Consider the following 25,031-nt stretch of genomic DNA (forward strand, 5'->3'; position numbering starts at 1 on the left):
GTCAATGCCAAATTAAAAGACACAAGTTAAACTGAAAGTAAGTGAAAATACATTATCCAAATTAAACTAGAAACCAATTGAAAATGGGGAAAAGTCCAAAGCTTGAAAAACTGATCAAAAAGAGAGAAATAAAAATGAAAAACAACCCAATGGTTTATCATAAAATTTAAAAGTATTAGAAGTCACTGTATGTTTCCATTTTTAGGAGAAAAGGACATGTTTTTCATTTAATTCAGTTCGAAAAAACAACTAGAAAGAAAAATACTCATTCTTTGGTATCATTTTTTTTCAGGCAAAAAGGATGTATCTCTCACTTAAATCTAGCAAAAGCAAAAATTGGTTGCAAAACAGATAATGCTTATTACCATTAAATAAAGATTGACATCATTTCTTATTTAGGTTGAAATGACAGTCTAACATGAAAATTGGTAATAGCCTACTGTTTGCTGCTGGATTTCTTTTAGAATAAGAAATGGATATGTTTCATATCCAGGTCTATACTGAATAGCTTCAAAGTAATTGAAGTGTTTAACTTCATAAATAATTTTTTTTGAAAATTGTTCTACAAACAATTTTTTTTTATTTTATTATAGAGCCGGGATATTACGAAGATGGAAATTTCGGAATACGTCTAGAAAATATTGTTAGAGTAGTGAAGAAAAACACAACGGTAAGTATGTAGCTTTACTTTAATCAACATCCCCTTTACACATTTTTTATTTTTGTCTTATTTGGGTCCTAGACCTTGTTTTCCTTTTGGTTTAGAAATTTTTTCCCCCATTTTCCATAGTAGATAGATGGTTTCATTTATCAAAAACACGATTTCGCCACGTAAAAGAAGAATTTAATAAATCAGCTTTTTACCTTTGGAATTTAGGGCATTAAATGTATTCAGATAAAAGGGATATTACATCCTTCCTTACATACGATTAAATAAAAAAAAACGAGTTTTTTTTAAACTGAAAGTAAGGAGCGACATTAAAACTTAAAGCGAACAGAAATTACTTCGTATATGAAAGGGGCTGCTTAATCATCATCGCCCCGCTCTTTACGCTAAAGTTTAACTCTTTCTCTCAACTCTTCTTTTTAAAACAGTAAAAAGCTTTAGCGTAAAGAGCGGGGCGTTGATGAGGAAGCAGCCCCTTTCATATACGAAGTAATTTCTGTTCGTTTCGAAATTTGCATTTTTTTTGGGGCTAAATGGCTTTCTCATAGTTTTGATTGAATGATTTTGAGAAAAAAAGAGCGGGGGAGGAAGCCTAGTTGCCCTCCTATTTTTTGGTTACTTAAAGAGGCAACTAGAACTTTCAATTTTTTACGAATGATTTTCAAACAGTTCGTGGTAACGAACTGTAGTAAGGAGCGACCCGGCTCAAGAGTAAACAAAACTCTAAAAAACAGAATTTCGATACCAATAGATATATCAAAAGAATCGAATTTTTATGCTGATTTTAAATATATAAGTTTCATCAAATTTAGTCTTACTAATCAAAACTTACGAGCCTGAGAAAATTTGCCTTGTTTTGCAAAATAGGGGAAACCCCCTCTAAAAGTCAGACGATCTTAACGAACTAAAATCATATAACACCCCCTAAAAATCATATAATCTTAACGAAAATCACACCATCGCATTCAGCGTATCAGAGAACCATACTGTAGAAGTTTCAAGGTCTTATCTACAAAAATGTGGAATTTAGTATTTTTTGCCAGAAGACCGATCACGGGTGCGTGTTTATTTGTTTGGTTGTTTGTTTGTTTTTTTCCCAGGGGTTAACGTACCGACCAAGTGGTCCTAGAATGTCGCAAAAGGGCTCATTCTAACGGAAATTAAAAGTTCTAGTTCCCTTTTTAAGTGACCAAAAAAATTGGAGGGTACCTAGGCCCCCTCCCACAATCATGTCTTTCCCAAAGCCAACGGATCAAAATTTTGAGATAGCCATTTTGTTCAGCATAGTCAAAAAACATAATAACTATGTCTTTTGGGGTTCACTTACTCCCCCACAGTCCCCATGGGAGGGACTGCAAGTTACAAACTTTGACCAGCGTTTACGTACAGTAATGATTATTTGGGAGTATACAGACCTTTTCAGGATGATTTTTGGTTGGGGGGTGATTTTTGGGTGTTCAGGGGAGGCGCTACGTGGGAGGATCTTCCCTTGGAGGAATTTTTCATGGTAGAAGAGAAATTATGAAAGTAAATGAAAGTAAGGAGCGACATTAAAACTTGAAACAAACAGAAATTACTCCGTGTATTAAACTGGCTGTTCCCTTCTCAACGCCCCGCTCTTTACGCTAAAGTTTGACTCTTTCTCTCAATTTTACTTTATTAAAGAGTAATTAACTTTAGCGTAAAGAGCGGGACGTTGAGAGAGGAACAGCACCTTTCATACACGGAGCAATCTCTGTTCGCTTTAAGTTTTAATGTTGCTCCTTACTTTCAGTTAAAAAAAAACTTTTTTTTATTTAATTTCCGAACGTTTTTGAATTAATTCATGTTTCTATTTTGGCTCTCCGCAAATGAACAATTAAAACGAAATTCGTGTATTAATTTTTTTTTTGCTAAATGACTTTCTCTTAGTTTTGATCAAACGATTTTGAGAAAAAGGGTGGGAGAGGAGGCCTAGTTGCACATCAATTTTTCGGTTACTTAAAAAGGCAACTAGAATTTTAATTTTCAACGAACGTCTTTATTAGTAAAAAATATACATAACTTACAAATAAACTTACGTAACGAACTTCTATATTCGTATATTTTTGTATGAGGGGGTTTGCCCCCTCGTTAATACCTCACTCTTTACACTGAAGATTTAATTTTTTCCCAATTCTTTAAGATTGACCCCTGAATCACAAAGGCTGTAGAATAAATAGTAGAAATTACTAAAAATACTTTACCGTAAAGAGCGAACTATTTAGGAAGAGATGGACCCTCCATAAGCATAATAATCTCTGATCGTTTTAAGTTTTAATGCTGGTCCTTACTTTCAGTTGAAAAAACTTTTTCATATTTATTTTTTCATTGTTTTTTTTTTTAGATAATGCTAGAAAATCCTGCGCCCCCTTCATAGATATTTTCTTCGCCCATGACAAATTCCTCGATGGAAAGCTCCCCCACCATATCCCCCTCTTCTTAGCCCCTCCCCCCACCACAAAATCCTCCTGAAAACGTCTGTACACTTCCCAATAGCCATTACTATATGTAAGCACTGGTCAAAGTTTGTAACTTGTAGCCCCTCTCACGGGGACTGTGGGGGAGTAAGTCGTCCCCAAAGACATAGCTACAAGGTTTTTCAACTACGCTGAATAAAATGGCTATCTCACAATTTTGATCCGTTGACTTTGGTAAAACAATTAGCGTGGGAGGGAGCCTAGGTGACTTAAAAAGGGCACTAGAAATTTTTATTTCCGTTAGAATGAGCAACATACTAGGACCACTTGGTCGATACGATCACTCTGGGAAAAAAAAACAAACAAATAAACACGCATCCGTGATCTGCCTTCTGGCAAAAAACACAAAATTCCAAATTTTTGTAGATAGGAGCTTTAAACTTCAACAATAGGGTTCTCTGATACGCTGAATCTGACGGTATGATTTTGGTTAAGATTCTGTGACTTTTAGGGGATGTTTCCTCCTATTTTCTAAAATATGGCAAATTTTCTTAGGCTCGTAACTTTTGATGGGTAAGACTAAACTTGATGAAACTTGTATATTTAAAATCAACATTAAAATACAATTCTTTTGATGTAGCTATTGGTATTAAAATTCCATTTTTTAGAGTTTTGGTTACTATTGAGCCGGGTCGCTCGTTACTACAATTTCGTTACCACAAACTGTTTGATAAGATGATTTTAAGCCTTAGAGTATAAGCATATATGAATTAAAGCTTAATTAAGAAAAATTTAGTCTATTGGAAGAATGCTAAGCCATGGAATCGATAAAAGATGAACTCTGCTACAAAATACAGAGCAGAAAGGAACACAACTTACTTTGAAAGCTGCCTTCACTAGCTCCTCTTGGAGCAGAACCTGTGCTTAGATTCGAGTTAAACAGTGAAACGACAAACAAGCAAAAGGGGTGAATAAAATGGACACCACCTGGGATAGGATATAGGAGTGGATAATTACTTCTCCTAGATTCTTTTGTCCCTATACATTTCAAAAAATGCGTTTTTTCTTTTTTTTTTATTGAAAAAACCTTTCTTTGGTAATTCATCGAAAATAAATTTCCCTCTCCTAGATTTTAAGAATATATTTGATCCCCCCCTCACCTACATTTTCATATACTGGATCCCCTGATGAAACAAGGTAAAACCTCCAAATTTAAAGAATATAAAATTACCAAATAAATTTTTTTAAATGAAAAGACTTAGTCAAACAGTTCGTGGTAACGAACTGTAGTAAGGAGCGACCCGGCTCAATAGTAAACGAAACTCTAAGAAATGGAATTTCGATGCTAAAAGAAATATCAAAAGTACCAAATTTTTATGCTGATTTTAAATATATAAGTTTCATCAAATTTAGTCTTTGTCATCAAAAGTTACGAGCCTGAGAAAATTTGCCTTATTTTGGAAAATAGGGGGAAACACCCCCTAAAAGTCATAGGATCTTAACCGAAATCACACCATCGCATTCAGCGCATCAGAGAACCCTATAAAAAAATTTCAAGGTCCAATCTACAAAAATGTGGGATTTCGTATTTTTTGCCAGAAGACAAATCACGGGTGCGTGTTTATTTGTTTGTTTGTTGTTTTTTTTTTTCCCAGGGGTCATCGTATCGACCAAGTGGTCCTAGAGTGTTACAATAGGGCTCATTCTAACGGAAATGAAAAGTTATAGTGCCCTTTTTAATTGACCAAAAAAATTGGAGGGCACCTAGGCCCTCTCCCACGCTCATTTTTTTCCCAAAGTCAATGGATAAAATTTTGAGATAGCCATTTTGTTCCGCATAGTCGAAAACCATAATAACTATGTCTTTGGGGATGACTAACCCCCCTTCCCCTCCCACAGTCCCTGTGGGAGGGGCTGCAAATGACCAATGTTTAATACAGTAATGGTTATTGGGAAGTGTACCGGCGTTTTCAGGGGGATTTTTTTGGTCTGGGTGTGGGGTTCAGGGGAGGGGGCTAAATGGGAGGATCTTTCCTTGGAGGAATATTTCATGGAGGAAGAGAAATTCAATGAAAAGGGTGCAGGATTTTCTAGCATTACTATTTAAAAAAAACAATGAAAATATAAACATGAAAAAGTTTTTTCAATTGAAAGTAAGGATTATTACGCATATGAGGGGTTCTAAAAATACTTTAGCATAAAGAGCGAGGTATTTAGGAGGAGATAAATACTTTGCTCTTTATGCTTAATAATTTTTAGTAATTTCAACTATTTATTCTACGGCCTTTCTGATTCAGGGGTCATTCTTAAAGAACTGGGACAAAACATAAGATTTAGTGTGAAGAGCGAGGTATTAACGAGGGGACAAACCCCCTTATATATATAATCAAAAATATAAGAATATAAAAGTTTGTTACGTAAGTTAATTCTTAAGTTACCTATATTTTTTTACTAATAAAACGTTCGTTAAAAATTAAAAGTTTTAGTTGCCTTTTTCAGTAACCGAAATATTGGAGGGCAACTAGGCCTCTTTCCCCACCCCTTATTTCTCAAAATCGTCTGATCAAAACTAAGAGAAAGCCATTTAGCCAAAAAATAGAATTAATATGCAAATTTCATTTTAATAATTCATGTACGGAGAGCCATAATCAGACATGCATTAATTCAAAAACTTTCAGAAATTAAATAAAAAAAACAAGTTTTTTGAAATGAAAGTAAGGAGCGATATTAAAACTTAAAACGAACAGAAATTAATTCGTATATGAAAGGGGCTTTTCCTCCTCGACACCCCGCTCCTTGCGCTAAAGTTTGACTCTTTCTCGCAACTCTACTTTTTAAAACAATGAAAAACTTTAGCGTAAAGAGCGGGATGTCGAGGAGGAAAAGCCCCTTTCATATACGGAGTAATTTCTGTTCGTTTTAAGTTTTAATGTCACTCCTTACTTTCATTTCAAAAAACTTGTTTTTTTATTTAATCTTTACCAAACATCGTTTTTATTGTGGTAAATTTCTAGATGATAGGCTTTCTGATATCTTAGAAAGCAGCTGGGGTAGGTAAAAGGAAGTTTTAAGATTTGATCTAAAGCCTAAGTTATGTCCTGGGACTGTGTTATAACTTATCTACCTCCACCCCTTCCCATCCTAATGGGTACTGACTCTTGATGGCCTGGGACAAAATTTGTGTTATTTTGGAGAAATGCCTGCATACCATGCATTTCTGGCACAACATGAAAAAAAGTTACAATTTGTATTCCTTTGAAATATACATTGTGTAATATACAGGTGGGATATAGTACTGCGTAAGACCCAGGTAAGCGTAATGACGTCTCGAGGGGCTAGTAGCTTCAATTGTAGACCTTCTATGGTTATCGTTGAAAGCATTATGCTGTCACTGCTGGCTCAGCCGTTTTTCTAGGGTTTTTTTTTGTCTCCTATTTGGTTTAATACCATCATATGTATCAAGGATGAATAAATATGCATACTACTATCATCTGATGAAGACACTAAATTCCAAGATATTTAAACTGTATCTCCCTAATTACAAGACTAACTTATTTTCATGATGTCACCAGTATGTACAAATTCATGAAATTAAATATAAACATTGAAAATGCTGAGTGTCAGGCGCCAATAGACATGTGATATTGATATGTAATTTCAGAAATAGGTTTTAACCACCTCTGTGAGTGTTGGACCTTTATAGGTTATAATTCTGCTATTCTACTACCTCTAATACTAGCAACACAAAGCCGCCCAAAATCAACACAGCTACGAACGCTCCTCCTCCATCATGACCTATCCAAAGCATTGAACAGCATTCAATTATTCTACTATAAGGAAAAGTATTCAAATGCTTTCCGCCAAAATCCAAAAGTAGGGCTTTCAACATTTGCTTAAGATAAACAAACTGAAACTAATGCTAATAGTTCGGCGAAAAATTATTTTTGCCCCTCTATACTTAAGTAGTGAAACTGTTAATTAACGACCACAGGGGTAGAAGGCAGGAAACATCCCCACTGGTCTAGTGTCTTTAACTGATCGGAATCCTCACGCAATTTTTTTCCAAACACCCATGCACTGCGGACTAGGTCTCACCAGTCGTAAAATCAAAGGAATAATTGAGACTTTGTCTGTATCATGAAGTTTTCTCGTGTTAAACACTCTACCAAGCCAATTGAGCCCAGAAGAGTTACACATCTCCTCCACCCCAATCTCTTCGAAGTCTCACTCTTTGCTTCTTCTCCTCAGATTCATTTTTTTTTTAATTTCTTTCTTGTGAATTCTTAATTCTCCATTTTTCTCAGTTAATTCTCCAGGTCTTCCTTTCGGGGAAGACCACATTCACTTTTAGCCCTATGTGGATAGCCACAATCTTATTCAATCTATCATCGTTCATCCGTAAAACTGGGGTAGCCACCTTAGCCTTTCTTTCGTTATCGCTTTAGAAAATGGAATCAAATGAGGTTTATCGTAAATCCTATGATCAGAAATACTACAGTTAGACTATGGCGAAACAGACTCCAGAGATAATTTTTTTTGAAAATATCCAGCACTTGGAAAAAATCCATCCACAACCGTCAGAAGAATCAACGTTTAAAGCTGTACTTAAGCCCTGTCACTACTGTATCTCTCATTATTCTACTCTTCTTTCGAAGACTTTTCGTCCTATTCTTCCAAACTACGTATTGTGTCAAGGAAATTGTGCAAATTAATTACACAAATTAAAGTGCAAATTATTGTGCAAATTAATTACGTTTAAAGCTGTACTTAAGCCCTGTCACTACTGTGTCTCTCATTATTCTACTCTTCTTTCGAAGACTTTTCGTCCTATTCTTCCAAACTACGTATTGTGTCAAGGAAATTGTGCAAATTAATTACACAAATTAAAGTGCAAATTATTGTGCAAATTAATTACGTTTAAAGCTGTACTTAAGCCCTGTCACTACTGTATCTCTCATTATTCTACTCTTCTTTCGAAGACTTTTCGTCCTATTCTTCCAAACTACGTATTGTGTCAAGGAAATTGTGCAAATTAATTACACAAATTAAAGTGCAAATTATTGTGCAAATTAATAACGTTTAAAGCTGTACTTAAGCCCTGTCACTACTGTGTCTCTCATTATTCTACTCTTCTTTCGAAGACTTTTCGTCCTATTCTTCCAAACTACGTATTGTGTCAAGGAAATTGTGCAAATTAATTACACAAATTAAAGTGCAAATTATTGTGCAAATTAATTACGTTTAAAGCTGTACTTAAGCCCTGTCACTACTGTATCTCTCATTATTCTACTCTTCTTTCGAAGACTTTTCGTCCTATTCTTCCAAACTACGTATTGTGTCAAGGAAATTGTGCAAATTAATTACACAAATTAAAGTGCAAATTATTGTGCAAATTAATTACGTTTAAAGCTGTACTTAAGCCCTGTCACTACTGTATCTCTCATTATTCTACTCTTCTTTCGAAGACTTTTCGTCCTATTCTTCCAAACTACGTATTGTGTCAAGGAAATTGTGCAAATTAATTACACAAATTAAAGTGCAAATTATTGTGCAAATTAATTACGTTTAAAGCTGTACTTAAGCCCTGTCACTACTGTATCTCTCATTATTCTACTCTTCTTTCGAAGACTTTTCGTCCTATTCTTCCAAACTACGTATTGTGTCAAGAAAATTGTGCAAATTAATTACACAAATTAAAGTGCAAATTATTGTGCAAATTAATTACGTTTAAAGCTGTACTTAAGCCCTGTCACTACTGTGTCTCTCATTATTCTACTCTTCTTTCGAAGACTTTTCGTCCTATTCTTCCAAACTACGTATTGTGTCAAGGAAATTGTGCAAATTAATTACACAAATTAAAGTGTAAATTATTGTGCAAATTAATTACGTTTAAAGCTGTACTTAAGCCCTGTCACTACTGTGTCTCTCATTATTCTACTCTTCTTTCGAAGACTTTTCGTCCTATTCTTCCAAACTACGTATTGTGTCAAGGAAATTGTGCAAATTAATTACACAAATTAAAGTGCAAATTATTGTGCAAATTAATTACGTTTAAAGCTGTACTTAAGCCCTGTCACTACTGTATCTCTCATTATTCTACTCTTCTTTCGAAGACTTTTCGTCCTATTCTTCCAAACTACGTATTGTGTCAAGGAAATTGTGCAAATTAATTACACAAATTAAAGTGCAAATTATTGTGCAAATTAATTACGTTTAAAGCTGTACTTAAGCCCTGTCACTACTGTGTCTCTCATTATTCTACTCTTCTTTCGAAGACTTTTCGTCCTATTCTTCCAAACTACGTATTGTGTCAAGGAAATTGTGCAAATTAATTACACAAATTAAAGTGCAAATTATTGTGCAAATTAATTACGTTTAAAGCTGTACTTAAGCCCTGTCACTACTGTATCTCTCATTATTCTACTCTTCTTTCGAAGACTTTTCGTCCTATTCTTCCAAACTACGTATTGTGTCAAGGAAATTGTGCAAATTAATTACACAAATTAAAGTGCAAATTATTATGCAAATTAATTACGTTTAAAGCTGTACTTAAGCCCTGTCACTACTGTGTCTCTCATTATTCTACTCTTCTTTCGAAGACTTTTCGTCCTATTCTTCCAAACTACGTATTGTGTCAAGGAAATTGTGCAAATTAATTACACAAATTAAAGTGTAAATTATTGTGCAAATTAATTACGTTTAAAGCTGTACTTAAGCCCTGTCGCTACTGTATGTCTCATTATTCTACTCTTCTTTCGAAGACTTTTCGTCCTATTCTTCCAAACTACGTATTGTGTCAAGGAAATTGTGCAAATTAATTACACAAATTAAAGTGCAAATTATTGTGCAAATTAATTACGTTTAAAGCTGTACTTAAGCCCTGTCACTACTGTGTCTCTCATTATTCTACTCTTCTTTCGAAGACTTTTCGTCCTATTCTTCCAAACTACGTATTGTGTCAAGGAAATTGTGCAAATTAATTACACAAATTAAAGTGCAAATTATTGTGCAAATTAATTACGTTTAAAGCTGTACTTAAGCCCTGTCACTACTGTGTCTCTCATTATTCTACTCTTCTTTCGAAGACTTTTCGTCCTATTCTTCCAAACTACGTATTGTGTCAAGGAAATTGTGCAAATTAATTACACAAATTAAAGTGCAAATTATTGTGCAAATTAATTACGTTTAAAGCTGTACTTAAGCCCTGTCACTACTGTGTCTCTCATTATTCTACTCTTCTTTCGAAGACTTTTCGTCCTATTCTTCCAAACTACGTATTGTGTCAAGGAAATTGTGCAAATTAATTACACAAAGTAAAGTGCAAATTATTGTGCAAATTAATTACGTTTAAAGCTGTACTTAAGCCCTGTCACTACTGTGTCTCTCATTATTCTACTCTTCTTTCGAAGACTTTTCGTCCTATTCTTCCAAACTACGTATTGTGTCAAGGAAATTGTGCAAATTAATTACAGGGAAGTGGTCTAGTATTCTTTTCTGACAGTTATGACTTTGCAGGTACCCCAATTTGGAACTAAAATTATACAATGCTTGGCATGATTTTTATTTACTCTTTTTGATATAACGAACTGTTCTTTTCAGTATCAATTTGGTGGCATTAATTACTATGGATTTGAGCCCATCACATTAGTCCCATTTGAGCCATCACTGATTCTTACAGAACTATTGTCTGTTCGTCAGGTACGTAGTAAACACTTAATAATGAAATTGCTTACAACAGCTAGATGTAATATTGTGTCCTAACTTATTTAAACTACAATCAGATAAAACCCACTTCAGAAAATTTTTTTTACTTCCTTAGTTACTTGTAATTAAATTTTAAGCATACTTAATTTGGCTATATTTGAACGAGGATCCTTAATAATTGCTTTATCTCTGCAGAACTAAAAGTATTCAAAAACATCTTTACAAAACTCAAAGACGATGCTAATGCTTCTTTACGAATACAACAGGAAGAATAGCATATTGTATCAGAGCAGAAGAACGAGAGGAGAGCACAGTAAAATGTTTGTTTATACTTTTCCACCGTCTAAGGGGCAATATGCTGACGACAGGTAGCCCTGTTTTATAGCTAAAAACAATGAACAGTATATATATATATATATATATATATATATATATATATATATATATATATATATATATATATATTAATCTCTATATTTCCGTAACGTCAATAAATAATATTGTCACCCTTAGCCAATGTTGCAAGGGAGAGCAAAATTGCGATTTTTTCGTGTGAAAAAAAAACGAAAAAACAACCTACTTGTTAAAAAGGAATAAAATAGAAATGTCTGTAATTGAACAGTAAAGATCAATAGATTTTATTTAAAAAAAACAAAAGACTGGTGATCTTAAGAATGTTGGAATTTGAATCGTAACTTCATTGTCGAGTACCCGAACTGAACAGATAAAATTTGTTCCGTTCTACTTTTATTTAAGTTTTAGCGCTTGTGCATTATCCAGAACATACTCAAGAAGTTTGCTCTGTTTGATTAGCTTAGTCTTTGGGAGAAAAACTACAATTTAGGTGCATTATAAAAAAGAATTTAACTGAAAGTAGGAATCAGCATTAAAACTTAAAACAAGCAGAAATTATTTCGTATATAAGGGGTTTACACCCTCATCAATGCCTCTCTCTTTACGGTAAAGTTCTAATTTTGTTTAAACGGGCACTAAAACTTTTAATTTTCATTCAAATAAGCCCTCTCGCGGCATTCTAGGACCATTGAGTTGAAAAGACCACCCCTAGGGAAAAAACAAATAAAGACCCATCCATGCTCTTTCTTCTGGCAAAAGTTACAGAATTCTACATTTTTTCAGATAGGAGCTTGAAAACTCTACAGTAGGGTTCTCTAATATGATGAACATGATGTTATGATTTTCATTAAGGTTCTATGACTCTTAGAGGGTGCTTCCCCCTTTTTCCAAAAATAAGGCAAAATTTCTTAGGCATGTAACTTTTGATGGGTAAGACTAAACTTGATGAAACTTATATATTTAAAATCAGCATAAAACTATAGTTCTTTTGGTTTATCCATTAATATCAAAATTATGTTTTTTTTTTAGTTTCAGTTTCTAGTGAGCCGGCTGCGTAAAAAAAAAGTATTTATGAAGCAATTAATTTTTGTACAATAGAAACGATCTTTTCCTTTAACATCTAACATTAAGTAATGTACACTGCATAAAAAAAGAAAAAAAAAGAATTTGGCTTCAACCCTGACAAACATATACAATCTTTAACAATCATGAGACTAAGAATTTTTCTTTTTCTGTTTACTTTCTTCTAACCGTTTTTTTTTCCGAGAAAGGGGGACAAGGTACTTTTTATTATTTAAGTGTCAGTCCGCAGTTTTAGTCTCAGAAAGTAAGAAGTAAACCTTGTTTGAGTCTCTAATATTCTGCTATCACATGCCTTAGGCAAACATTGGTGCCCACCAGAGATGGGGACTCACAGAAAATTTACTCTTTCCTCGCCCCTCTGTCCTTTTTTATTATCAGCTGACTAAGTATATGCTTGCCTGCAATATAAGAGTTGGACTTGTTATTTATGGTAGCCTATTCCTAAGATTTTATACTTGTGACGAGGCAAGAAGAGCTAAGAGCCAAGAGCTCATGTGGTATGAGCTCTAGGAAAATTCTAAGAAACAATAGATTGATTTGAAAGGAAAATCAGAGGCTTAGTTCCGGTCAGGATTTAAAATAAGAGCTCTGAGCCACGATGTGCTTCTAAATATCAAAATTCATTAAGATCCAATCACCCTCTCGTAAGTTATAAATACATAATTTTGTCTAATTTTTCCTCTCCCTTTAGCCCCCCGGATGGTCGAATCTGGGAAAACGACTTTATCAAGTCAATTTGTACAGCTCCCTGACACGCATACCAATTTTCATCGTCCTAGCACGTCCAGAAGCACCAGACTTGCCAAATCACCGAACCCCTCCCCCCAACTCCCCCAAAGAGAGTGAATCCAGTACGGTTACGTCAATCCCGTATCAAGGACATTTGCTTATTCTATCCACCAAGCTTCATCCCGATTCCTTCACTCCAAGTGTTTTCCAACATTTCCCCCTCCAAATTCCCCCAATGCCAAAAGATCTGGTCGGGAATTGAATTAAGAGCTCTGAGACATGGATTCCTTCTAAATATCAAATTTCATTAAGATCCGATCACCTATTCGTAAGATAAAAATACCCCAATTTTCACGTTTTCCAAGAATTCCGATTTCTCCCTCCAACTCCCCCCAATGTCACAGGATCTGGTCGGAATTTATAATTAGAGCTTTAAAGCACAAGATCCTTCTAAATATCAAATTTCATTAAGATTTGGTCACCCTTTCGTAAGCTACAAATATCTCAATTTTAAAAATTACCCTCCCCCCCAACTCCACCAAAGAGAGCAGATCTGGCCCGGTTATGTCAGTCATCTTAGACAGGTTTTTATTCTTCCCATCCAGTTTTGTCCTGATCTCTCCGCTTTAAGTATTTTCTAAGATTTCCGGTCCCCCCTAACTGCCCCCCCCCAATGACCCTGGATCTGGTTGAGATTTAAAATAAGATATCTGAGTTACGAGGTCCTTCTAAATAGGAAGTTTCATGAAGATCCGATCTCTCCTTCGTAAGTTAAAAATACGTCATTTTTTCTAATTTTTCAGAATTACCCCCCCCCCCCAATAGAGCGGATCTGTTCCAATTATGTAAATCACGTACCTAAGACTTCTGCTTATTTTTCCCACCAAGTGTCATCCCGATCCCTCCAATCCAAGCATTTTCCATGATTTTAGGTTCCCCCACCTCAAACTCCCCCCAGCATCACCAGATCCGGTCGGGATTTGAAATAAGAGCTTTGAGACACGATATCCTTCTAAATATCAAATTTCATTGAGATCCCATGACCTGTTCGTAATTTAAAAATACCTCATTTTTCTAATTTTTCAGAATAACCCCCCCCCCCAACTACCCAAAGAGAGTGGATCCATTCCGGTAATGCCAATCACGTATCTAGGGCTTTTGCTTATTTTTCCCACCAAGTTTCATCCTGATCCCTCGACTCTAAGTGTTCCAAGATTTTAGATTTCCCTCTCCCAACTGCCCCCCAATGTCACCAGATCCGGTCGGGATGTAAAATAAGAGCTCTGAGACACGATATCCTTCTAAATATCAAACTTCATTGAGATCCTATCAGCCGTTCGTAAGTTAAAAATATCTCATTTTTCCTAATTTTTCAGAATTAACCCCCCCTCAAACTACCCCAAAGAAAGCAGATGCGTTCCGGTTATGTCAATCATGTATCTAGGACTTGTGCTCATTTTTCCCACCAAGTTTCATCCCAATCCCTCCACTCTTAAGTGTTTTCCAAGATTTTAGGTTTCCCCCTCCCATCTCCCCCCCAATGCCATCAGATCCGGTCAGGATTTAAAATAAAGCTATGAGACACGATATCCTTCCAAGCATCAAATTTCATTAAGATCTGATCAACCGCTCATAAGTTAAAAATACTTCATTTTTTCTATTTTTTGCGAATTAACCGGCCCCCCACTCTCCCCAGATGGTCAAATCAGGAAAACGACTATTTCTAATTTAATCTGGTCCGGTCCCTGATAAGCCTGCCAAATTGCATCATCCTAGCTTACCTGGAAGTGCCTAAAGTAGCAAAACCGGGACCGACAGACAGACAGACCGACAGAATTTGCGATTGCTATAGGTCACTTGGTTAATACCAAGTGCCATAAAAACCCATCATGCAACAAAAGTGAGAGATACAATAATTTGAAGGCAGCTTTGAATCTAATATAAAAGCTGCCAGACCGAAAAACAACTTGAAATAAAATTTTTGTTGTTTAACAGACACCTTTTCTTCCTTATTTTTTTTAGAACACTCAAATTACTGACTGCATTTAAATTTAGCTTAGATAAATAAATAGGTCGAATCCCCCATATGCTCCACCCTGAGCATGGAAGAGCCACTTTTGAATAGAATTCTTTAATTATCTTGCAGAAGCAATGGCTCAATGAATACAATAGTCGAATTCGACTAGAAGTTGGCGACGCACTGAAAAAGCAAGGTCGAATGGATGGTTTCCATTGGATGATGTCGAAAACAAATTTTATTACTGAAGACTGCAAATCATCTGCCACTACAATGCTGCCGTTGATACCAGCAATATTTTCTTTTCTTTATTTTTTGTAAATATTAAGTATAAGGTGCATTCTTTTGTAATTGTGTTAATATTAGTTGTTTCAACAATGATACCGTAAGATAAAATATGAGTAAACTACATAGATAGTGTTGAATAATAATAATTTATATAATAGCAAAAATCCAGTAATGACCAGTAATTATCAAAACAAAAAAAGTCAATTGAAATTATCATGCTTTAACAATCTTTTATAATGTTAACAATTCAAATCCTTATTAATAATATTTTTAATTTTAATTAACGTTTGAGTACTAACCGTGACTGGAAATGACCAAATCATGGTTCGAGGAAATGTGATACAAAGATTAGCAAAACAACGAAGTATTTTGGTATTTTAATTGATGAAAACCTGTCGTGGAAAAAGTATTCAAGTGTGATTGCTGAAAAATTAAACAGAGACCTTGAGCCGACGCGAAAAATTAAAAATCTAGTCCCGAAACTGATTATAAAAATGTTTTATTTTCTACACTTTGTCCATATATTCGATATGGATGCTTTATATGGGCAAGTAATTTTATAAAAAGTTTCAAAAGAGCTGTAAAATTATTATCGGATTTTTATGAATCTGATGAGGTTCCTGCTCATGAGCATTTTAAAAAGAATCAGTTAATGGATTTATCCCAAATTTAAAACTACCAAGTTGCGATTTTCTCGTAAAAATATTTGAATCAGCTGCTCACCCCTGATTTTGAAAATATTTTTCTTTTAATAAAGACCGTCATGATCATAGGTAGGTAGGTAGGTTTTATTTCTGTCCATAATATAAACATAAATAAAATGAAACCACTAATAAATCATTGCAGCAAAAAGAAAGTCCTAAGGACTAGCGCTGCAATCACTTGCGATGATTTATGATTTGTATCTTATAAATGAATATCTAAACGTAACAAATCATGATTATTCATCTAGCCTATCTATATATATATATCTAAATAAGTTGTCTGTGGGTTATGTCTGTCGAGTGACGTCATGTCATCATGTCGTCATGAAGTTAGTTGTCGTCATGTTTGTTATGACGATGACGTCATTCAAAGTATTTAAGAAAATCGTTAAAAGACAAATTTTTAATTGTAAGAAGATCGTGAACGGAAAAATGTTTAATTGTAAAATGACTGAAGAACCTACAATGGCAACAGCCGAGGAAGCTGCTCAAAGAGTCTATGCCAAAAAACTTGCGGCCTTTAGAGAAAGTAAGAAAAGAAAGCGTGCCGAGGAATCACAAGAACAGCAAGAAAACAGGCTTGCGGCTAAAGAACGCAAAACCACGTAGTTAGATGAAAATCTACCTGGACAGCAAGAGTCAAAACATATCAAAACTGAAAATGATAGTGATGATGATTGGGTTTGGGATTTTGACTTGGATAAGGTCATCAATGCCTACCAGATTTTAGTTAAAAAAAACAAAGGTTCGGCGATATGTATTTCATAGTGACGCTGAAAAATAAAGAAGAAAAAGAAAACTGAAATCGAAAAAAAGGTAAAAAACTAAAAAAAACTAAAAAGAAAAAACACTCAAAGAGAAATTACAGACCGGGACACAAATGACGACAGGGACAGAGGGAATATAAATGACGACCAGGACACAGGTATTTAAGAAAATAGTCAAAATACAAATTTTTAATTGTAAGAAGATCGTTGAAAGAGAAATTTCTAATTGTAAAATGACTGAAGAACCTACAATGGCAACAGCCGAGGAAGCTGCTCAAAACGAATGTATTCAAGCCGAAGTAGCTGAGTTGGTAAAGCGTTATGTTCCAGGTTCTAGGTCCGAGAGGTTCCAGGTTCGAACCTTGGCTTTAGTATTAATACAAAAGAAGAAAAAAAAACTAAAAGGTAAAAACTACAAAAAAACTAAAAAGAAAATACTAAAAAAAAACTAAAAAAGCTAAAAAACTAAAAAAAGGGTAAAAAACTGAAAACTAAAAAATAAAAAAAAAACTAAAAAAATAAAAAAAGGTAAAAACTACAAAAAAAAAATAAAAATAAAAAAAAAATAAAAACTAATAAAAAAAAATAAAAAAAACTAAAAACCGGAAAAGAAAAAAAAACTAAAAAAAAGGAAAAAAACTGAAAAATAAAGGAAAAAAAGAAAACTAAAAGCCGGGACACAGGGAATATAAATGACGACCGGGACACTCAAAGAGAAATTGCAGACTGGGACACAGGGACACAAATAACGACCGGGAGATATAAATGACGACCGGGACACTCAAAGATAAATTACAGACCGGGACACCTGGACACAAATGACGACCGGGACAAAGGGAATATGAATGACGACCGGGACGCTCAAAGAGAAATTACAGACTGGGACAGTGGGACACAAATGACGACCAGGATACTGGGAATATAAATGACGACCGGGACACAGGGACACAACTACAACGGGGATGCCTGGGGCACAGGGGGATATATAAATGACGACGGGGACACAGGGAATGTTCGATTAGCAATCACCATTAACAAGGCTCAAGGGCAATCATTAGAATAATGAGGTATAGATCTGAATACGGATTGTTTTTCCCATGGACAATTTTATGTTGCATGTTCAAGAGTCGGTAAACCTGACAATCTATTTATATGCAAAGACAATGGGACATCGAAGAATGTTGTATATTCGCAAGTTTTACGTAGTTAAAAACATATATATATATATATATATATATATATATATATATATATATATATATATATATATATATATATATCTATAACGAAAAGACAAAATCTTTTCTCTTTTATTTATATTCACAGGTGGGACACAGGGACACAACTACAATGGCGCGTAACGAATATGGCGCGTAACGACTTAAGTGCGCGGGGGGGGGGGGGCTTGGGGGGCGCGAAGCGCCCCCACCAACTAGGTGTTGGGGTGGCGTGAAGCGCCCCCACCAACTAGGTGTTGGGGTGGCGTGAAGCGCCACCCCAACAGCTATCTATATCTATATATATAAAAATAAGTTGTCTGTCTGTGGATGTGTGGATGTGTCAGGTGACGTCACCTGAAAAAACTGGATCAGGTGACGTCAAAACTGAAAAAACTAAAAAAAGGCAAAAACTACAAAAAAAACTAAAAACTAATAAAAAAAATAAAAAAGCTAAAAAACTAAAAAAACTATAAAGGTAAAAACCAATAAAAAACTAAAAAAAAAACTGAAAAAACTAAAAAAAGGCAAAAACTACAAAAAAAAACTAAAAACTAATAAAAAAAGTAAAAAAGCTAAAAAACTAAAAAAACTAAAAAAACTAAAAAAAGGTAAAAAACTAAAAAAAATAAAAAATAAAAAAAAACTAAAAAAAGGAAAAAACTGAAAAATAAGCTAAAATAAAGGTAAAAACCAATAAAAAACTAAAAAGAAAAAAAGGAAAAAACTAATAAATGACGACACTCAAAGAGAAAGCGACCAGGACAAAAGGAATGTTCGATTAGCAATCAACAAAGCACCGGGACACAGGGAGTATAAATGACGACCAGGACATAAGTAAAAAAAAAAACTATCTATATATATAAAAATAAGTTGTCAAACTAAAAAAAGGCAAAAACTACAAAAAAAACTAAAAACTAATAAAAAAGCTAAAAAACTAAAAAAACTAAAAAAAAGGCAAAAACTACAAAAAAAAACTAAAAACTAATAAAAAAAATAAAAAAGCTAAAAAACTAAAAAACTAAAAAAACTAAAAAAAGGTAAAAAACTAAAAAAACTAAAAACTAAAAAGAACTAAAAAAAAGGAAAAAACTGAAAAATAAGCTAAAATAAAGGTAAAAACCAATAAAAAACTAAAAAAAAACTGAAAAAACTAAAAAAAGGCAAAAACTACAAAAAAACTAAAAACTAATAAAAAAAGGAAAAAACTGAAAAATAAGCTAACATAAAGGTAAAAACCAATAAAAAACTAAAAAGAAAAAAAGGAAAAAACTAAAAAAAATTTTCATCTAAAAAACTAAAAAAAACTAAAAAAGGTAAAAACTAAAAGAACTAAAAAAGAAAAAAATAAATGACGACACTCAAAGAGAAAGCGACCAGGACAAAAGGAATGTTCGATTAGCAATCAACAAAGCACCGGGACATAGGGAGTATAAATGACGACCAGGACATAAGTAAAAAAAAAATTAACAAAACTAAAAAGAAGGTAAAAACTACAAAAAAACTAAAAAGAAAAAAAAACTAAAAACTAATAAAAAAACTAAAAAATCTAAAAATCTAAATAAACTAAAAAAGAAAAAAAAAGGAAAAAAATAAAGGAGAAAAACAAAACTAAAAAACGAATGTATATACAGACCGGTACACCGGGATACAAATGACGACCGGGACAGAGGGAATATAAATGACGACCGGGACACAGGGACACAACTACAACGGGGACACCGGGGGAAACAGGGGGATATAAATGACGACCGGGACAAAAAAACTAAAAAGAAAAAAAAACTAAAAACTAATAAAAAAACTAAAAAATCTAAAAATCTAAATAAGCTAAAAAAGAAAAAAAAAGGAAAAAAATAAAGGAGAAAAACAAAACTAAAAAACGAATGTATATACAGACCGGGACACCGGGATACAAATGACGACCGGGACACAGGGAATATAAATGACGACCGGGACACAGGGACACAACTACAACGGGGACACCGGAGGAAACAGGGGGATGTAAATGACGACCGGGACACCGGGACAGGGAATGGTCGATTAGCAATCACCATCAACAAAGCTCAAGGGCAATCATTAGAATCATGAGGTATAGATCTGAATACAGATTGTTTTCCCATGGACCATTATATGTTGCATATTCAAGAGTCGGTAAACCTGACAATCTATTTATATGCAAAGACAATGGGACAGCAAAGAATGTTGTATATTCGCAAGTTTTACGTAGTTAAAACCATATATATATATATATCTATCTATATTCACAGGTGGGACATAGGGACACAACTACAATGGCGCGTAACTATTATGGCGCGTAACGACTTACGCGCGCGGGGGGGCTTGGGGGGGGGGGCGAAGCGCCCCCACCAGCTAGGTGTTGGGGTGGCGCGAAGCGCCACCCCAACAGCTAGTATATATAGATAAAAATAAGTTGTCTGTGGGTTATGTCTGTCGAGTGACGTCATGTTTGTGTGTCGACTGACATCATGTTTGTCGACTGACGTCATTATAAGGATTGAGCTGTATGCGTCATGAAGTTGTTTGTCGACTGACGTCATGTTTGTCAACTGATGAAATTACAGACCGGGACACCGGAACACAAATGACGACCGGGACACAGGGAATATAAATGACGACCGGGAACCTCAAAGAGAAATTACAGACTGGGACACCGGGACACAAATCACGACCGGGACACAGGGAATATAAATGACGACCGGGACACAGGGACAAAACTACAACGGGAACGCCGGGGGCACAGGGAAGATATATAAATGACGACCGGGACACAGGGATTGTTCGAAGAGAAATTACACCATTAGAATAACGAGGTATAGATCTGAATACGGATTGTTTTTCCCATGGACAATTATATGTTGCATGTTCAAGAGTCAGTAAACCTGACAATCTATTTATATGCACAGACAATGGGACAGCGAAGAATGTTGTATATTCGCAAGTTTTACGTAGTTAAAAACATATATATATATATATATATATATATATATATATATATATATATATATATATATATATATATATATATATATATATATATATATATATATATCTATTCACATGTGGGACACAGGGACACAACTACTATGGCGCGTAACTAATATGGCGCGTAACGACTTACGCACGCGGGGGGGCTTGGGAGGGGGGGGGGGCGTAGGGGCTGCAAGTTACAAACTTCGACCAGTGTTTGCATATAATAATGGTTATTGGGAAGTGTACAGTCGCTTTCAGGGGATTTTTTTTGCTTTTGGGGGTGGGGTTGAGGGGAGAAGGCTATGTGGAAGGATCTTTCCTTGGAGAAATATGTCATGGGGGAACAGAAATTCAATGAAAAGGGCGCAGGATTTTCTAAAATTACTATAAAAAAAAACAATGAAAAAATAAACATGGAAAAGTTTTTTCAATTGAAAGTAAAGAGTAGCGTTGAAACTTAAAACGAACTAAGATTATTACGCATATGAGGGGTTCTAAAAAGCTTTAGCATAAAGAGCGAGGTATTTAGGAGGAGATAAATACCTCGCTCTTTATGCTATAGTATTTTTAGTAATTTCAACTATTTATTCTACGGCCTTTCTCATTCAGGGGTCATTCTTAAAGAAGTGGGACAAAACTTACGATTTAGTGTAAAGAACGAGGTATTATCGAGGGTTCAAACCCCCTCATATACATAATAAAAATTAAAGAATATGAAAGTTTGTTACGTAAGCTAATTCTTAAGTTACGTATATTTTTTACTAATAAAAAAATTCGTTAAAAATTAAAATTTATAGTTGCCTTTTTATGTAACCGAAAAATTGCATGGCAACTAGGCCTCCTTCCCCATCCCTTATTTCTGAAAATCGTCTGATCAAATCTAAGAGAAAGCCATTTAGCCAAAAAAGGAATTAATACGTAAATTTCATTTTAATAATTTATGTGTGGAGAGCCAAAATCAAACACGCATTAATTCAAAAACGTTCAGAAATTACATAAAAAAACTAGCTTTTCTAACTGAAAGTAAGGAGCGACATTAAAACTTAAAACGAACAGAAATTACTACGTATATGAAATGGGTTGTCCCCTCCGCAATCCCTCACTCTTTACGCTAAAGTTAGACTCTTTGCCACAACTCTGCTTTTTAAAACAATTAAAAGCTTTAGTGTTAAGAGCGAGGATTGTTAAGTGTTAAGATCAATTGTTAAGTGTTAAGTATTAGCGTTAAGATCATGTCAAAAAATATGGAAAAAAATGTCAAATATAATTTTTTCTTGTATAATGCATAATAGACACCCAGTTTGTGCTGGCAATTTTACTTACTAAGGTATTTCAATACAGTTTTATTTCCAATTTATTTCTCAGAAGTTTAAGTTCTATTTCAACCTAATATTTCCCTGCTTTACATCAATGCTGAGCTTGCACAACCTATTCTAATCAAAAGTTTTCTAAAAATATTTGATTAAACTTCACAAATAGAAAAGACTTCAGGAATCTGTTTTCCATTTTTAACTCTTCTCGTCTGTTTATACCAAATTTCTGAGAAAAATTTGCAAAATTTGGAAGTTTGAAAAAAGAATCACAAGAAAATATTTCGCTTCAACTTGATATTTCTTCTCTCTATATCACTATTGAGATCAAACAATGTGTTGCATTTGAAAATTTCTGATAAGAAATTACAAGTCGAAAATGGTTTTAGTGGTTTCACTTAGCTCTATTGAAAACTATAAGTATTTGAACAGTCTTCTTCTGTTTTTCAAGACATCTACAACAAGTTAAAAAAAATTACTACCATAATCGAAATTACTAGAAAGAACTAGTGAAAATAAACTGAATTTTTAGATACAATTACATTATTTCCAGGAAACTTAGCAATTCGCGATGATATTTCACAGTATTTATTTTTATCAAACAGTTCGAAGTAACGAACTGTAGTAAGGAGCGACCCGGCTCAATAGTAACCAAAACTCTAAAAAATAGAATTTTGATACCAATAGAATCACATTTTAATGCTGATTTTAAATATATAACTTTCATCAAGTTTAGTCTTACCCATCAAAAGTTACGAGCCTGAGAAAATTTGCGTTATTTTAGAAAATAGGGGGAAACACCCCCTAAAAGTCATAAAGTCTTAACGAAAATCAGCATCAGATTCAACGTATCAGAGAACCCTACTGTGGAAATTTCAAGCTCCTATCTACAAAAATTTGGAATTATGTATTTTTTGCCAGAAGGCAGATCACGGATGCGTGTTTATTTGTTTGTTTGTTTTCTTTTTGTTTTCTTTTCCCAGGGATGATCGTATTGACCCAGTTGTCCTAGAATTTTGCGAGAGGGCTCATTCTAATGGAAATGAAAAGTTCTAGTGGCCTTTTTAAGTGACTAAAAAAATTGGAGGGCACCTAGGCCCCCTCCCACGCTAATTAATTTCCCAAAGTCAACGGATAAAAATTCTGAGATAGCCATTTTATTCAGCATAGTCAAAACACCTTATAACTATGTCTTTGGGGACGACTTACTCCCCTACAGTCCCCGTGGGAGGGGCAACAAGTTACAAACTTTGACCAGTGCTTACATATAGTAATGGTTATTGGGAAGTGTACAGGCGTTTTCAGGAGGAATTTTCGGTTGGGGGGAGGGGTTGAGAAGAGGGGGATATGCTGGGGGAACTTTTCATCGAGGAATTTGCCATCGGGGAAGAAAATTTCCATGAAGGGAGCGCAGGATTTACTAGCATTATTAAAAAAAAACAAGGAAAAACAAATATGAAAAAGTTTTTTTCAGCGGGAAGTAAGGAGCAGCATTAAAACTTAAAACAAACAGAAATTATTACCCATATAATTGAGGGGCTCACCTCTTCCTAATACCTCGCTCTTTACGCTAAAGTATTTTTTGTAATTTCAACTATTTATTCTACGGCTTTTGTGACTCAGGGGTCATTCTTAATGAATTGGGACAAAATTTAAGCTTTAGTGTAAAGAGCGAGGTACTGACGAGGGGGCTAACCCCCTCATATATGTAATAAAAACATGAGAATACAAAAGTTCTTTACGTAAGATAATTTATAAGTTACGTATATCTTTTACTAATAAAAAGATTCGTAAAAAATTTAAAGTTCTAGTTGACTTTTTAAGTAACCAAAAAATCGGAGGGCAACTAGGCTTCCTCCCCGTTCTTTTTTTCTCAAAATCATTCGATCAAAATTATGAGAAAGATATTTAGCAAAAAAAAACGTAAATTTCGATTTAATTATTCCTCTACGGAGAGCCAAAATCAAAACATGCATTGATTCAAAAACATTCAGAAATTAAATAAAAAAACAAGTTTTTTTAACGGGAAGTAAGGAGCGACATTAAAACTTAAAACAAACAGAAATTACTTTGTATATGAAAGGGCTGCTTCCTCATTAACGCCCCGCTCTTTACGCTAAAGTTTGACTCTTTCTCTTAATTCTACTTTTTAAAACAGTAAACAACGTTTACTGTCAGCGGGCCTCATCAACAGCGGGGCGTCAATGAGGAAGCAACCCTTTCATATACAAAGTAATTTCTGTTCGTTTTAAGTTTTAATGTCGCTCCTTAATTCCCGTTAAAAAAAACTTGTTTTTTTTTATTTAATACTCCACAAGAACAAGAAAACCTTTATAGCGGGAAAAGCCACTGAGCTCAAGTTAGCTGCCCAAAAGAAAGACATTGGTGCAATGTTCAAGATCCTGCGGGAGCTGACATACCAACACACCATTGCGTCCACATGCCTGAAAGCAACGAATGGAGAAACAATGTACGATCAGTCACAATGTCCAGGTCTATGGAAGAAACACTTTTATAAGCTGCTAAATTCAGATCTGCCTGGTGGAATTGACCCAGAGCTCGTCGCTACCCCTACAGAGGCTGCTCCTGTCCCTGATGGCGCCAAATTATCGTCAGTGGAGATCAAATATACCATGAAAAACTCAAAAATAGCAAAGCAGCTGGCACATGTGGCATTAAATCAGAGTTACTTAAAATAGGGGGCCCTACGGTAATACTTTGGCTACAGTTGATATTCAACATCCTTGAGCACACTGAAGTAA

General features: G+C 34.5%; 1 protein-coding gene across 1 annotated transcript in view; it reads left to right on the forward strand.

Moving 5' to 3' along the window:
* The window catches only part of LOC136034085 (xaa-Pro aminopeptidase 1-like), a 127,969-nt gene extending 112,626 nt beyond the window's left edge, over positions 1–15,343 (forward strand). The window contains exons 18-20 of the mRNA XM_065715213.1: positions 594–670; positions 10,705–10,803; positions 15,122–15,343. Coding sequence (XP_065571285.1) covers positions 594–670; positions 10,705–10,803; positions 15,122–15,313 — 368 coding nt within the window. The 3' untranslated portion in view covers positions 15,314–15,343. The remainder of the gene's footprint in view (positions 1–593; positions 671–10,704; positions 10,804–15,121) is intronic.
* Positions 15,344–25,031: the final 9,688 nt, after the last annotated feature.

This window comes from Artemia franciscana, chromosome 2 (assembly GCF_032884065.1).
Source record: "Artemia franciscana chromosome 2, ASM3288406v1, whole genome shotgun sequence".
In the NCBI taxonomy this organism is placed as follows: domain Eukaryota; kingdom Metazoa; phylum Arthropoda; class Branchiopoda; order Anostraca; family Artemiidae; genus Artemia; species Artemia franciscana.